Source organism: Berghia stephanieae, chromosome 11 (assembly GCF_034508935.2).
Source record: "Berghia stephanieae isolate SIO BIC M18660-M18661 chromosome 11, UCSD_Bste_1.3, whole genome shotgun sequence".
NCBI lineage: Eukaryota > Metazoa > Mollusca > Gastropoda > Nudibranchia > Aeolidiidae > Berghia > Berghia stephanieae.
In genome coordinates, this window is record NC_088370.1 from 41,070,950 (window position 1) to 41,087,016 (window position 16,067).

Consider the following 16,067-nt stretch of genomic DNA (forward strand, 5'->3'; position numbering starts at 1 on the left):
TTGGTCACAAACTGTACATTAGGGGTCTTTCATTAACAAATTTCGTACAGTTTTATTGGTTATTTTTGTGGGGTATCGGGCAGCGTGGTCATTGCTTCGTACCCAAAAGGTACTGAGTTCGATGCCCCATGACTGCAATGTGTGGCCTTGAGCAAGGCACCTCGCCTTAGCTCAATTTGCGGTGCTGCATTACGGCTAACGCCTGGGTTATTCCAGTCTTCCCTTGGAAAAGACCCTATAGAAAAAATTCCCCTGCGGGATGAATAAAGGGAATTTTATTTTTTATCTATTTTTATATTCAGGACTCTATTAAGCTGTTTCCAGTGGAATCTGTTGAATCTTTGCTCTTCTGTTGCGATCAGTACCCATGTTCTGTATTTGTACACAAACACTGATTTTACAAAGGTTGTGTATAATTTGATTTTAGTGTTTATTTTATTTTATCTTTTCTAATCCATATATTTAATAATTCAACTCTCTCGAGTTTATATGCATGGAAAATCAAACAAATTTGTTCGATTTTCAATGAGAGTGAACTCGAGAGAGTAAATGCCAATAAAATTTTTCTTCTTATGATCAAATCCCACCCTTTTAGTGGCACTCCATCCATCTTCCTTCCTTGACAGTAATGTTAGATCTGTTTTATCAGTATTTATGTACAGCTAGTGTTTTTGTAAAACTTCTTGGATGTCTTTTACATTGACTCGTTCGAGGCCAATATGGTCATTGTCTTCAACACATGCAATTTCCACAAGGAATTTGTTTTTAAAATAAATTTGGGCCGAAGGTAAACATTTATGCACGTCTTTTAAAGCATTTTCTGAGTAAGTGATAAATAATACAGGGCTCAAACTGTCTCCTTGTCATGTACCGATGTTACCAAGGAATAATATCTTCTGAGGCACGATTATTTTGGCCGTTATCCAGGTTTCACTTATTAGCAATCTGATTAATCTATCTAACACTGTTCAAGACAAAGAGTAAATGAACTTAGAAACGAAGAGTTAGACAAAATAATAATAATAATAATAATAATAATAATAATAATAATAATAATAATAAGAATAAGAATAATAAGAATAATAATAATAATAATAATAATAATAATAATAATAATAATGATGATGATGATGATGATGATGATGATGATGATGATGATGATGATGATAATAATAATAATAAGAAGAAGAAGAAGAAGAAGAAGAAGAAGAAGAAGAAGAAGAAGAAGAAGAAGAAGAAGAAGAAGAAGAAGAAGAAGAAGAAGAGGAAGAGGAAGAAGAAGAAGAAGAGAGAAGAAAATAAAAATGATGCTGATGATGGGTGATGGTGATGATGATAATGGTAAATCCTGCCTTTACATTGGTTCAGGCATCCCAAATGCTGTGCACTTTAGTGTCACAGAATGATTATCTTTAGTAATGTGCAATGTTTCTCTAAATCTTGGGTGAATCACGTGTGGTGGGGATCTATGTCCTGTTTGATATAACAAAGTCATGTACATTTCATTTGAGATCATCACAACATGATGGGATTAACAATATTTTTCGTTTTAATCATCCAAAGGAAAAGTGAACAATAATTTTTGGCATTGTTAAATTAAGACATTTCTCCATTTGATAACAAGGCGTGCCTAATGTTCAAATTTAATTGTCTTTACTTGCACTGTTTCTCAAAGGTAGCGTCAATGTTTTTTATAATCATGCTATAAAGACCAGCCAACAATGTCAGATATATTGACATTGTCAGGACTGTGGTGAAATGTCAATTTATTAGTCTTGCAAAAATAATGAAAGGAAACTAATGGAAAATGCAAGAAAACAAGGAAACAATCTAGATGAGTTGTTTGCCCTTAAAAGGACCGATTTTGAAACGTAGGATAAGGATGTTTCACTTAATTTGACTTTAAAAAGTCATTTATAGTGGTCCCAATAGCTCAGTTGAAAGAGCACTCACTTCACATGCAAAGGAACCGAGATTGATTCCTTTCCTAGTAGTGATTTTTTTCTTCTGACCCCCCAAAACCCCACCTATCCACCCACTAGTGATTAGGCAGTATAGTCCATTTGACCTGGCGAACAGTACATTGTGACAGACTAGCATTCTATCAATAGATTAGCAAACAATTATTATCTGTCACGTTCAGGCTATAGAAACCGGGATAAACTCCAGCTCCATGGACCGAATAGCTCTGAAGGACTACTTTTTTATTTTTATTATAGTGGTCTGTTTCTGAAGGTCAGGAATCATAAATTTATAGACCCTGCCCTCAACACTAACAATGGCGTATATTAAGGAAGTGCGGCTATGTGGTCTAGTGGTATGACACTCGCTTTCGGATCGGAAGGTCCTGGGTTCGAGCCTCGCTCGGCGCATAGTTGAGTCCTTGGAAAAGACTCTTTACTCACATTCTCTCACTGTACTCAGGTATAAAATGAGTACCTGGCCGTTAACAGCGTTGTCTTTGTCCTAAAAATTGTAATATCGCCTAACAGGCGTCATGTCTCGTCCTACATGTTAAATGTTGCTGTTGACCAGGGAGCCCTTGTAAAGCGCATTGAGCACGTTAAGTGGATATTGCGCTATATAAATGCTCAATTTAAATTTAAGTGTAAAACAGCTAGAGAGTTGCTATTGTGGGATGGTTGGAAACTGGTTCTGATAGTGCGGTATCCTGGTTTTTTTTTTGTTTTTTTTTTAAAGGGTTTTACGGCGCTTGCAACACATTTAGGTTATATCAGCGCCAGTAAAAAGGAAGAAAATGGGATCGTAAAAAGTTCTAGAATTACAATTAAAGCACCCAAGAGAAAGTAAGACAAAGGGGAACTGGGAACAAATAGGGATCAGATGTAGATTCCAAGAGCATACCACCAATGTACTTAGCTTGAGATCACCTATAAGTCTCATCCGGACATAAGCACAAAATTCAACAAAGAGGAACACACCCAAATGCCTACAATATACATTAAAAATAACAAATATAATAATATATAACAGAGAGATGATTTACAAGGAAAAAAATATCATCTCCCAAAACAATAACTATGCATTTCACTGTTTCCCTCCCAGCTAGGACTCCGGCCAGGGCCAGGACAAAACCAAGTAATCTCATTCCAAGACAAAGACAGAAAGCATGTTGGAAAACAGTTATAAGGGATAGAAGACACAGTATGTACCCCCCCCCCCCCCCCCCTGCCCACTATGGGAGGTCAGGAACCCCACCCAGGACATGAATATTTCATAGCAATTTCAATTTATGGGGAAATGAGACTAGACCCCTTTCCTATTCAAACCCATTATGCTATTTCTTTATTTCTTTTTCTGATTCCACCACCTCAAAAATTAAAGGACTACAGCATTGTATCAAAAATTTTAAGATAAAAACGTTGAAGAACTATATTTTTTTAAAAACATTTGAAATACGAGTCTTACCCTCAAGGTCTGTCATGGCTTCAACATCATTGATGGTAATAATGCAAAGAAAGAACCATGTTATAAAGAACAGGAATAAGAAATTCCATGAGGTTAATGAGACGGCGGACATCCTGTTAACCTACTCTTCTGAAAATAAAAATATTTGAATCAAATCCTTAAATTAAAAAAAAAGAGAACTAACTTACAAAGGATATCACAAACAAGTTTTTCTTCCCACTTTCACCATGAACTAAACTAAAGTGTTTATCATTTTCATGCACGAGTACGTGCATGTCTGCCAGCCAAAATACTCAGCTTTTAAGATTCTGAACATTGTTCTTAGTTTGACAAAACCATGTTTAAAATGATTGGTGTCAATGTTTAAGTGTGATTTAAATCAAGGGAATAGTAGAAGCTTTTTTAAAATGTAGATGCTCATCTATAAGAGAAGACTATTATTGCTCAGTAACTGTATTAACAAACTAGTTACCTCGTCAATTTCTGAAGATTGAATTTTCATCAAAGCAACTTCACCAATTAAGAAGAATTAAAATTAAATAATGAAAAAAAACATGAGGTTTTATACAGAACAATATTCACTAAAAGGCACAAAATGCACTTTTCAAGCTAACAGTAACACTCTTACATGTAGGAAGGCGAGAAGTGATGACTACTTTTCCTACAGACAACATTGTTAGCAATCAGGTTAATCATTTTACACCCAATATATGGTGAGAGAATGTGAGCAAAGGGCCTAATTCAAGGGCTCAGTCTTGAGTTGCCAAAGTGCTACTCAAACTAAGGTCATACTATAATGCGCAAAGCCATATTGTGAAAAAAAAAAAAGTAAATGAGAGCCATCTAAAATGTAAAAAAAAAAAAAAAGACTAAGAAGAAAATATTTTGATACAGACATGAGTCAAGAAAAAAGGCATAAAAATGAAGTGACCAGACAGAAATCAACCCTGCGTCACATATCAATAGTCTGCGGATCAAATATCTGAAGTCCCAATTTTCATGATTGGCGGATCAAAACTCTGAAGTCTACATACGAACTTTGCACACCGTGTTTTATCTAATCTTGGGTGGGTCAGACCTACGACAATGCCGATCATAAAAATCGGTACTTCAGAGGTTTGATCTGCCAACCATCGATATATAAATTTGATCATAGACTATTCTGGCTTAATTTGACTGGAAGCCGAATGAGCTAAATTATGAGCCAAAAAAATAAGAAAGAATTGAAACAGTCTTAATCCTTACCTCCACGTAATCTCAACTCAAAGATTACAAGATGTAGAGTGGCTGGATCGTTTAGTGCAAGGTCATCAATTATGCAAACTTCCTTTATTTGTACATTTGCTTATTTCTGTATACATCTGCACCATGCTGATGTTAGGGGAGATTTTTTTTTTACCTAGATATATAAAAGATTCCCATCAGAACAAAACATTACAGCTATCTCTGGTTCAGATTATTTTCAGTGATATAGTGCTAATGGCCGTACAATCCACTCAATAGGCCTTGTAGATCTGAAGGACTATTACTCAAGGGGTTCAGATAGGAAAGACAGATAGATTGTAACATTCAATAGAAATGACTTTTTTTGGTTATTTTTGTTTTTAGCAAAATCAATTTGGCAACCAAGCATTCCCTCACTCTTTAATAATCTGGTTTTCCATTCTGGACATGACAAGTAAGGGAGACACATTTTCATTTCTTTGTCAATTTCCCTTTTTGGAAGAAAAAAAATGGTCTATAGATGAAGCAACTGTAAGGGATAGAGGATATTTTCTTGCCCGTTAACGTCCAGATTCCTAAAAAAGCTTTTATGGCACTACTAGGGGACAGGAAGTTCCCCATGACCCCCCCCCCCCCCGCCTTTAATAGGGAATATCTGGGTGATGTCAAAATACTGGTTCCATTCTCCTTGGAAGTGTGAAACCGGTACTTCGGAGGAATGGATACATATACTTTGTGCAAATGATCTTCTGGTTTTAGAGTGACGGCATCTCATTTTCTAGCTTAAATATATGCTGGCAGTCAATAAAGATATCCATCCTTGCTCTTTTACACCCAGTAACCATAAGAATTTGTCTATACACCCTGCTACCAAAACAGTAAAGCCACTTTATGACTCAATATGTAACATATTCATTGTTAGTCCTTCCAAGAAGGAGTTTTGAACCTTAAGAGAGGAAGACGTAATGTTAGGACTTCTGCTTCTAATAGTCCGAATTCCTTACCCTAACAATTCCAGTTATAGAAAAATGACGAATCTGTCATACAATGGTCATCACCTCACAAATCCACCCATTTCTTGCAACAAATTTTTTATTACGAAGAACACCCTTCTAATGTCCAGATTCTTTGTCAATATCCCACTAATTTTCAGTAAATAAATGACAAAGAAACAATTTTATTTAATTGCCTTGCAATTTCTTGAGCTTTTCAATAATGCAATATCCACTAAATGTGCTCAAAGCACATGTAAGGGGTCCTAAGCCAACAGCAACACTTAATGATGAGACATTACGCCTTTATGTTCAAAAGTCCTTAACATATATTCATTTGGCACAAGTTTTCTTTTTCAGCAAGTATCTAACTGAACCAAATATGCTTATGTAGGTATAAGTTGTAAAGTAGGGGTCAAATTTTAAAATCGTTGCTGTATGAATATATTGTATAAGCAGTTTGTGATATATTAGTATTAGGAAAGATAATTCATACTGGGTTATCTTGTTAGAAGTTATAATGAGTTATGCCCCTTGTATATTAAATGAGTAATGTCCTTGTCAATTCAACTTGAATAATGCACTTCCGTTGGTATCCTCCAAAAATATGCTTCTCCTGGCTGAAGTCAACAACAAACTACATCTATAACATAGCAGGTCTGCATTGATAACCCAAAGAGGGTGAACTTTCATAATGAAAGAGTTCCTCTATATAAGTTAGGTTCTCAAATAGGAAAGAAGAGTTTTTTTTTTTTTTGTGTTTTGTTTTTCTTCTTTTTTTCTGGAGGGGGGGGGGGGGGGGGGGGTAGCTTAACCTGAAACAACTATTCATAAATAGAAAACAAAATTCTGAAAATGGCTGGTAGGGAGAGAGTTAATTGTCAAAAGCTTAACAATTACTGAACTGCCTCTTACAAATTTTTTGTATCTCCCCTACCCATTAATAACATTGGACCATTCCACCCCATACTCTCCCCCCCCCCCCCCCCAACAATCATAACAAAATGTAAAAACCTAGAGTTTTTGGATAGCACAATATCCACTATAAATGAGCTCATAGCGCCCCTTGATATATTTTTTTTTCAGAGAGACAACGCTCTCTTACATTTCTGATACTCATTTTACAACCTGGTTGCTATATACAGTAAAAGCATCAGCAAAATTACTCCCTTTGGCAGGGACCACATTTTTATGAAAGTACCGAAACAAAATATGCTTGTATAGGGAAAAAAGGTAATGCGGCCTTGTTCAGGGTTTGATGTCCCTGCTGAGAGGGCGGCCATATAATTAGGTTTACATTGGAGATTGGCCATATATGTTTGGTTGTGTGGGCAATTATTATTATTATAATTATCATCATCATCATCATTATTATCATTTTTATTATTATTATTATTATTATTATTATTATTAGTAGTAGTAGTAGTAGTATTTTAAAAAGAGATAATAGAGGGAATTAAAATGATTATCTCTATTAATCAACATCTAGTTGCAGATTAAAACCAAAACAAAAGAACATGATCTTTTATATAGAGCAATATCCGCTAAGCGTGCTCAAAGCGCTTTACAAAGAGTCCCTAATGAACAACATCATGTATGTAACACGTGGGACGTGACATGACGCCTGTTAGGCGATATTACAGTCTTTCTAACAGAGACAACGTTGTTTGCGGCCAGTTATTCATTTTACACCTGAGTATGGTGAGAGAATGTGAATGAAGCGCCTTTTCCAACGACTCAACTATTCCCAGAGCGGGACTTGAACCCAGGACCTCCGATCCAAAAGCAAGTGTCATACCACATAATATTAGATAAGATTACATTAACAGCAATCTTAAAAATACCCAATCTATAAAACAATTGATTAGACGAATTATATATAATGGAGTGGCGCACTGGGCGATTAATTTTTATATATCATCTCAACATACGCCTGAATATATTAATGAGATAAATCATTGCACCCTGCAGTCGAATAATGAGAAAATTAATTGTCTCAGCGTAGGGTCGAATAATAAGAAAAATTATCGCACCATAGGGGCCGAATAATGTGAAAAATTATCCGACCCTAAGGCGAATAACGAGAAAAATTATCCGACCATACGGGGTCCAATAATGGCAGCCTTAAATTAATTGCTCTACATAATGATTACTGGTGCGCATTATTTCATATTTGAAAATAATTGAATCTATTTTATTTTTATTCATTGTGCGGACTATATTAGCAATGTTATTTTTATTTTGGCCATATAAAGAGTCAACCCGATAGAGCTAATATAGGTTGCAAACCCGATCGGACCAGTTCCGAGGTAAATAAAAAAAAGATGACCTTTCTCGTCAGGGACATCAACCCCCGAACAGTGCCAGGAACGTACGTGCCTCATTCAAATCCCATGCCTCCGTATGTGTGCACTTATTTTTAAAAATTTCTCTTCCCCCCCCCCCCCACCCCCCTGAAAAAAAAATAATCAAAAATCCAGTTTGCAGTTTCAAAAAAGATAGAAGGATTTTCCTTCTCCAGAAACAAAACATCAAAAATTGAAGAAAAGCGTTTTAGTTGTCTTAATCAAAATGGTTAACCTGACAAAATTATGATATTGATTACAATTAAAGTAAAAAATCCTTTTACATACTTTTTTAAAAAATTGACTTAGATCAGATCCATGTTTGAAAAAAAAAACGTTGCAAAAGAAATAAAGGCGATTTTTATCTTCCTCCCAAGTTCCGAAAGAGTTAGAAAAGATGTGAAAGGGAGAGAATAATGTACTCATTCATCCAACGATTTCTCAGCATTCATCCAATGATCTTGTAAATCAAGATGGCGTATTATTATTATTATCCTTTTACCGCCCAATTTATTCTCTCTGGTCGCGTAGTGTAGCAATCAGTCTCCTTCAGAGAAGGATTACAGGAGCACGACGTGAACGTTTGCTACTTGCTCCCAACACGTGAGGAAGACCGAGGCAAAAGTGTCCACGCGTAATGCCCTCCTTGGAAAGCTGGCAAACATGAACTGGGGAACTGACCCTAAAACTCTAAGGACCACAGCATTGGCCCTCAGCTACTCAACTGCGGAGTACTGCTCAGCTGTATGGGCCCGATCATGCCATGCCTCCAAGCTAGACCCCGAGCTCAACAACACCTGCCGGATCGCAACGGGCCAGCTGAGAGCAACACCATTACCACTGGTCTACCGTGCAGCAGGAATAGCCCCACCACACATCCGGAGGGAAACTCATGCCCAAATACAAAAATACAAACAGGAAATGGACCAGAGACACCCCCTTTATGACCACAATTGCCCCAAAAGCAGGCTCAAATCAAGGAAAAGCTTCCTCACAATAGAGAGCCTTCACCCAGAACACTCAGCATTCTTCCGCCTGGACAAATGGGTAGAATGGGACAAGACAGCAAACGATGCCCTCCAGTCCCCAACAGAAAAGCTCCCAGCAGGCACAGACCTCAAGAGAAAAGACTGGGTGGCGTTGAACAGAGCTAGAGCAAAAGGTGGGAATCACCGCCACCAATCTCTTTAAATGGAAAATCTCACCGGGCACTGAATGCCCATGCGGTCACCCCAGACAGACCATGGACCACATCCTGTCCGAATGCTCGCTGGGACCTCACTGCACCAATGCTGACCTGAGGGAATGCAACCAGACTGCCCGGGACTGGCTGACTCACTGGCGCGACAAGATATGATGATGATGATGATGATGATGATGATGATGATGATGATGATGATGATGATGATGATTATTATTATTATTATTATTATTATTATTATTATTATTATGATGATGATGATGATGCGATTATGAGCTCATCACCCTATTACAACAACAGATCGAACAACAACAAGAGCAAATGAAGCAACTCGTTGAGCGACAAGAAAACCAGATGGAAATGTTCATGAAAATTATGACCGTTTCTCTATCTTCTGGGCAACTCCTTCGAGATGCACCCGATAGGTAAGGCTGCGGTCCAGCGTCACCCCTAGGTATTTTGGATGTGGCTCTCATATGGGAGTGGCTGGTCCCCGACGAGGACGTTCAGTTTGCGGATGTGCCAGCGACTGCATAGGGTCGATCGTCATAACATAGTAGTGTGAGCACCATTATACGCTGCTGCCAGAGCGCTGTCACGTGCGATTTCCCATCCATTGAAAATCCCCTGGATGAAGCCATGCGTACCTGTTTCATGTGCGCAGTCAACAACACAGCTGTTCTTGAAGCGCTATTCAAGCACAAGGAGGACGAGCTTTCGTTTTACAAAGCCATCGAGGTCGCCACGGAGATAGAAGATGCCTCAAAAGTGGCTAACGAGACTGCATTATCTGTTCAAAATTAAGCCTCAAAGAAAACAGATTCCGATAATTCAGCAAGGCAGTCAAAACAAACAGGGTACCAAACGTTCGAATGAAAGACAAAGCCAACAACGGAGTTTGACAATAAAAATCAAACCTGTTCAAGATGTGATGGGTGCCACAACAGACAAAACTGCAAATTGAAAACAGCCGTTTGTCGCTTCTGCCAGAAAATTGGACTTACTTACTTATCCGAACCAGCGACCACCTGAGCTCTAGCCCCTCGGTCTGCCAGAAAATTGGACACATCGAGAGAGCCTGAAGACGTAAAAAGAGAATGTCGAGTTCGCCTAACGTCAACACGATTCGTCGCATGTCACGGATCAATTTCGTTTCAGTGGCACCGCTTTAGTTAGTATCCAACCACGAAATTGTTTTCGAAATGGATACAGGAACAGATGAAAATTTCATTTCAACTAGGACATGGGAGAGGATTGGCAAACCACAACTCTCTAATGCCAACATTAAGTATCAATGTGCATCCAACCAGGAACTCCCCGTTATGGCCATGGGAACTGTATTGTATTCTTGCCTGTGCCTGAGAACGATACGTGCCGCGAAATAAACTTTGTTGTCACCACTATGCCGTTACACTTATTAGGACGTCATACAAATGCTCAATGTTTCGGTAGATCAACTGTTATCCAAACGAAAAAAGGAAAATCTGTTCGTAGTAAGCCCGCAAAAGACATGTTATATCTTCAAAAGGCATGTAAACAAGTGTGTGAAAAATTGATGTCTTCAAACCAGACTCACCGTGGAGTCGACTACACATCGATCACGCAGTGAATTTTATGGGTAATAACTGGTTAGTAATGGTCGACGCCCATTTAAAGTACCAAGGCATTCATACAACTAATTCGACGTCAATGAAAGCAACAACTGGCCTTCTGGAAGAGGATTTCGCTCACTTCGGCTATCCTCACGCAATCGTGTCGGACAACGCTGCATGCTTCATTTCTGACGAATTTCAGACATGTTGTAGGGAGAAGGGAATCAAACATCTCCCTGGAGCTCCCTATCATCCCACTACAAACGGTGCCGCAGAACGACTTGTGGGAAGTTTTAAAAAGGATTTGAGAAAATCGTCTTTTTCTCCAAGACAAGCCTTGCAACCGTTTCTTATGCAATATCGTCGCACACTGGTTCGTCACCGAGTGAATTGCTTCATGGACGTCAAATTCGTACACTGATCGACACCCTTCGCCCATTATCCACCTCAAATTCCAAACCACGTATAGCAAAAACGCGTTATGAAGTTGGTGCACACATTTAATCGTTACGTTTTGGTAATCGGAGAGGCGAAATGGATTCCCGCTACTGTCACCAAAGTGTTGGGACCCCGAACTCTCTAGAGAGACGGAACAACGTGGAAGCGTAATATTGAACAACTAAGACCACGTTACAAAACGTACCTGCTTCAGAAAATGATACCATACAGGACTATATGGTTACTAATCCTATCGGTGATTATTATGAACGTTCATCATCGAATGAAGCTATCCCCGGAGCAGAATTGAATCACGAATCGGATCGTGTCCAACTGAAAAGATAGTGTCGCAACAATGAGGTCGTGGTGGTGTTGGTGGTAGTGGTAGTGATGATGATGATGATGATGATGATGATGATGATGATGATGATGATGATATTGATGATGATAATGAGGTGGTAGTGGTGATATTGGTAGTGATGATGGTGGTATGATGAACTTCCGAAGTTAGAATGACAAGACCGTAATGAATGAAACGATTGATCACGTACCTTTAATTTAGTGATGGCGGGATCCCCCGCAAATGAACATCTAAATCTGTACACGGCAGTTTTGCACTTAAGCACTTGCATCTTCTTGTTTGACACGCTTTCTTTTAGCGGCAATTGATCAATTCTTGGCACGCCTTCGCTGCCTCTGGATTGCTCGTCTAAAATGGTTTCAATCCATTAACTAGTATTACATCCCCGTTCAAGTGGAGACGGTGTTGATGCATCGATACTGAGAGAAGAAGTCCAGATGTTGCCAGCTTGGTTATGCTGCTCTTTTGACCGTGTATCATTGTAAGGATGTAGGTATACCAATAAACAGTGAAAGAGGGGTCTCTTTTGCTGGCATTTTTTGATTTAGTCTGTCAATGTTGTTGGAAACTATCAATTGGATTCAGTAGTCTGATGTCACGCCGCCCGGCAACGGCGGCCATCTTGGTTCTAAACAAAGAAAATCATTACTTTTTATTCTTCATGCTGGCTAGAACTTTTCATATGCATTGTGATCAGAATGTGTAAAAGTCAAAACATGATCAAATTTATGGGTTTTTTTCCCCTCTGGATACGCTCTTATGCTCGCCGGAGAAATATTTCATACTGCGTCCGCCATTGTTCCGATAGTTTAGAGCCAGTGTTACTAAGTTGCCATGCGTCATTAGGAAGGAGGTGACGTTTCGACTGTTGACGAGTATTGCGATAATGAAAGTCTTTCTTGGTGACGTATATTAACATTTTAGATGATGAGGATCCAATTAAAATCATCTTTATTAGACAGAGCAATTATTGTGGAAGAGATTTTTGATGGGAGACTTGAGAGAAGTCAGCAGCAGCCGTTTGTAGATTATCCAAATCTCTTTGAATTATTTTAGCCGCGCGGGATAAAGTCAATACCTCGTTGTTAGCTTTTTTTCCCCATGTGAGTCTGTTCAAGAAACCCCGATGTTGTGTTATTGAAGGCGAAAAATGTTTACTTTCCTGAGGAATAGATGTCGAGGTCTGGAGTCGTTTTCTGGAACGCGGACTAGCGCTCAGTTTTTGACTAGCTCCAACTTTATTCAAGGACTTGAAAAAATCGGATTTCATGTGAAAGCCTAAGATTAAATCAACGGTAAAATTATCACTGTCAAGTCCTGATTTCTTCAACAATGGCTTCATCAATGCTTTCTTGAAGCTTTCTGGAACAACTCCCACCCTTAATGATTGATTAATCAATTCAGTGATGTAAGGTGCAAGTTCATCAATACACTCCTTCAAAAGGGATGTTGGTAAAGGGTCGAGCCTACATGATTTACTCGGACTAGAGAGAATCGTTTTCTTTGTGCCATTTATTGAAATTTCTTTGAAAGATGTTAAGGGTTCATCATAAAAAGAGGTATATTCTGCTTCTGTTTCGTCTGTGTCAAGTTAGCTCCATATTGTTATTTTATCCATGTAATACTCTACAAAGCGGCACGCGAGTTGTTTGTCGTCAGTGTGGTGGGGCAGGCTTGTTTTGATCTCTTTGCCTAGAAGCTTATTTGAGATTTTATAAAACTCCTTCGGACGTTTTATGTTATCAACTTCATCAAGATAGTAGATACGCTTTGCCTTAATTGTCACCTCTTTATTATTATTATTATCATTATTATTATATTATTATTATTATTATTATTATTATTATTATTATTATTATTATTATTATTATTATTATTATTATTATTATTATTATTATTATTATTATTATCATTATTGTTGTTATTATTATTGATGGTATTACCGTTGTTGTATTTTTGTGGTTATTAATGGTATCATTTTATTATTTGGTTGTGCGGCTATGTGGTCTAGTGGTATGATACTCGCTTTCGGATCAGAAGGTCCTGGGTTCGAGCCTCGCGCTCGGCGCATAGTTGAGTCCTTGGAAAAGGCTCTTTACTCGCATTCTCTCACCGTACTCAGGTGTAAAATGAGTACCTGGCCTAGCAGGCGTCATGTCCCGTCCTACATGTTAAATGTTGCTGTTGACCAGGGACCCCTTGTAAAGCGCCTTGAGCACCTTTAGTGGATGTTGCGCTATACAAAAGCTCAATTTAAAAAAATAATTTCTATTTACCATTTTTTCTCACTTTCATGTATGTTGTCATCAAATTATATTAATTATTGGCGAAAGCCTAAGATTAAATAAACCTTGAAACTTTGTTATTTCTTATCCTGATAGAAAAAACTTGCTGGAGAGAAATTGAACGTAAACGATTTGATCTATTTAAAAAAAGATTTTGGAGTTAGTGAAGGCCGCATAAAGGGAGCTACAGTAGTCAAGCCAAGACATATCTACAGAAACTACATGTGTTGTAATGGAATTGTCCGATAACGCAGGTTTCATGTGAAAAATCCTGAGGAGTTCCATATATAAACTTGTGATCAGTATGTAAGTCCATGAATATACTACTGTCATGAAAAACGATTTCTTGTATTTTCTTATATCAACATTTTACTGCAGTTCCAATGATGTTGATATATCCGTCCCAAACTGTAGTTTTAAAATTACGATATATACTCTCACATCTTTATCTTGAAATACGAACAATTGCCCAATTTTCGAATATTTCATCTCTAAAGTCAATTCAAACATAAGTCTCTTCTTTTATCTTTTCTACTGTAATTCATTGATAGAGATTTGAAAAAGTGTGTATAAAACGGCGCCAGACAAAACAAGAAAGAAAAATACAAGAAAAAAAAAAATCCTCCCCAAAATCAGTCATCCGTGACTAAATATCGAACCTCAAAACTCCCGATGAACAAAAAAGGCTGATTTTTTGGGATGGTTTTTTTCCCTTGTATTTTCCTTTCTTACTTTGTCTGGCACCGTTTCATATACACTTGATTAAATCTTTATCTTACACCGGTGCCTGTTTCCTAATATTTCAATTTAATATTTAAAAAAAATAAAAATGGAGTCACTCAACTGTCCTCGTCCTCGTCCTCTCGTGGGAAGCCAATGTGTTGTTTGATGCAAGCGAGGGTTCCCAGCGCAAAACGCTTACCTTTGTGAAGGATATATTATGTAATAAAATTGTCCCAACTATCGGGGACCTCTGTGGTGTAATGGTAACACTTCTGACCGGTAATCAGAAGGTCTGAGGTTCGATCCGCGTCGAGGTATGTAGGCTGATTATTCGGTAGGGCTTTTTTCTTGTATTTTCCTTTCTTGCTTTGTCTTGCACCGTTTCATACACACTTGTTCAGATCTTTATTATATCTTACACCGATGCCTTCTGCCTAATTTGTCAATTTAAGACTTTGGCCGGATTTGTAAATGACAAGTTGGTGTCTGTGATAATGATTGTACTAAGCTGGAGAATTCTTAATAGGCTTCAAAAGTCGTGACGTCACTTCCCTCGTAATGACGCATAGTAATCTAGTAACAGGTTCTAAACTATCGATCGGAACAATAGCGGACGTCCTTATGAAATACTTCTCCGACGAGCATAAAAGTGTATCTAGAGGATAAATACATTATAAATCAGATTATGTTTTGACTTTTATACATTCTGATCACATGACATGTGAAAAAGTTCTAGCCAGCATGTAGAATAAAAAAGTAACGATTTTCTTTGTTTAGAACCAAGCTGCTCGTTGCTGGGCGGACGTGACATCAAACTTTCGAATCCTATTGTGAATCTGTAGAGCAAAGATATTTTTTCTGTTACTAGTAGTTTTTCTGCATTAACCAGTTAACTGGCAACCACTTTCAAACCCGGGACTTCTTTAAAGTCCCAGGTTTGAGAGATATTTATTTTTCCAAGATGAGTTGTCATTTAAATAGATCGATATTTGAAGCAAGAGTTTTGTCGCCAAATTTTTAAAAATGTTTTTTTTTCTCCAGAACTGGCAGTAAACTATTTTAAGTTTGAATATTTTTTGTAATCCGGACCGTGACTGTTTGACACACTCTCTGATTACGTTTTAAAGGGTGTCAAGATTATTGATGTTATACTTTTGTCAAGTTGAAGATCATCGGCATACGTGTGATAATGTATGCTTTGCTGTCTTTGTGGTAAGTAATACTCAAAGGCATGGCATGCATTATATACACACACACACACACACACACACACACACACACATATATATATATATATTATATATATATATATATCTATATATATAATATATATATAATAGTCTGATTGATATAATTTAGTGAGTACTAATCATAATAAAGGCTGTCTAAAAAACAATAACAGAGAGCTGGGTGACGTTCACACTTCGTTCTTTTAATAGTCTACCTAGGTGTGGAATTTTCAAACGAGTAAACGTCG

At 37.7% G+C, this 16,067-nt stretch overlaps 1 protein-coding gene across 1 annotated transcript in view; it reads right to left on the bottom strand.

The window, feature by feature from the left end:
* Positions 1-8,356, bottom strand: part of LOC144956999 (neural cell adhesion molecule L1-like) — a 54,829-nt gene extending 46,473 nt beyond the window's left edge. The window contains exons 1-4 of the mRNA XM_078887908.1: positions 8,279-8,356; positions 4,675-4,828; positions 3,430-3,558; positions 1,359-1,473 (exon numbers count right to left, since the gene is read on the bottom strand). Coding sequence (XP_078744034.1) covers positions 1,359-1,473; positions 3,430-3,541 — 227 coding nt within the window. The 5' untranslated portion in view covers positions 3,542-3,558; positions 4,675-4,828; positions 8,279-8,356. The remainder of the gene's footprint in view (positions 1-1,358; positions 1,474-3,429; positions 3,559-4,674; positions 4,829-8,278) is intronic.
* Between the last annotated feature and the right edge of the window lie 7,711 nt (positions 8,357-16,067).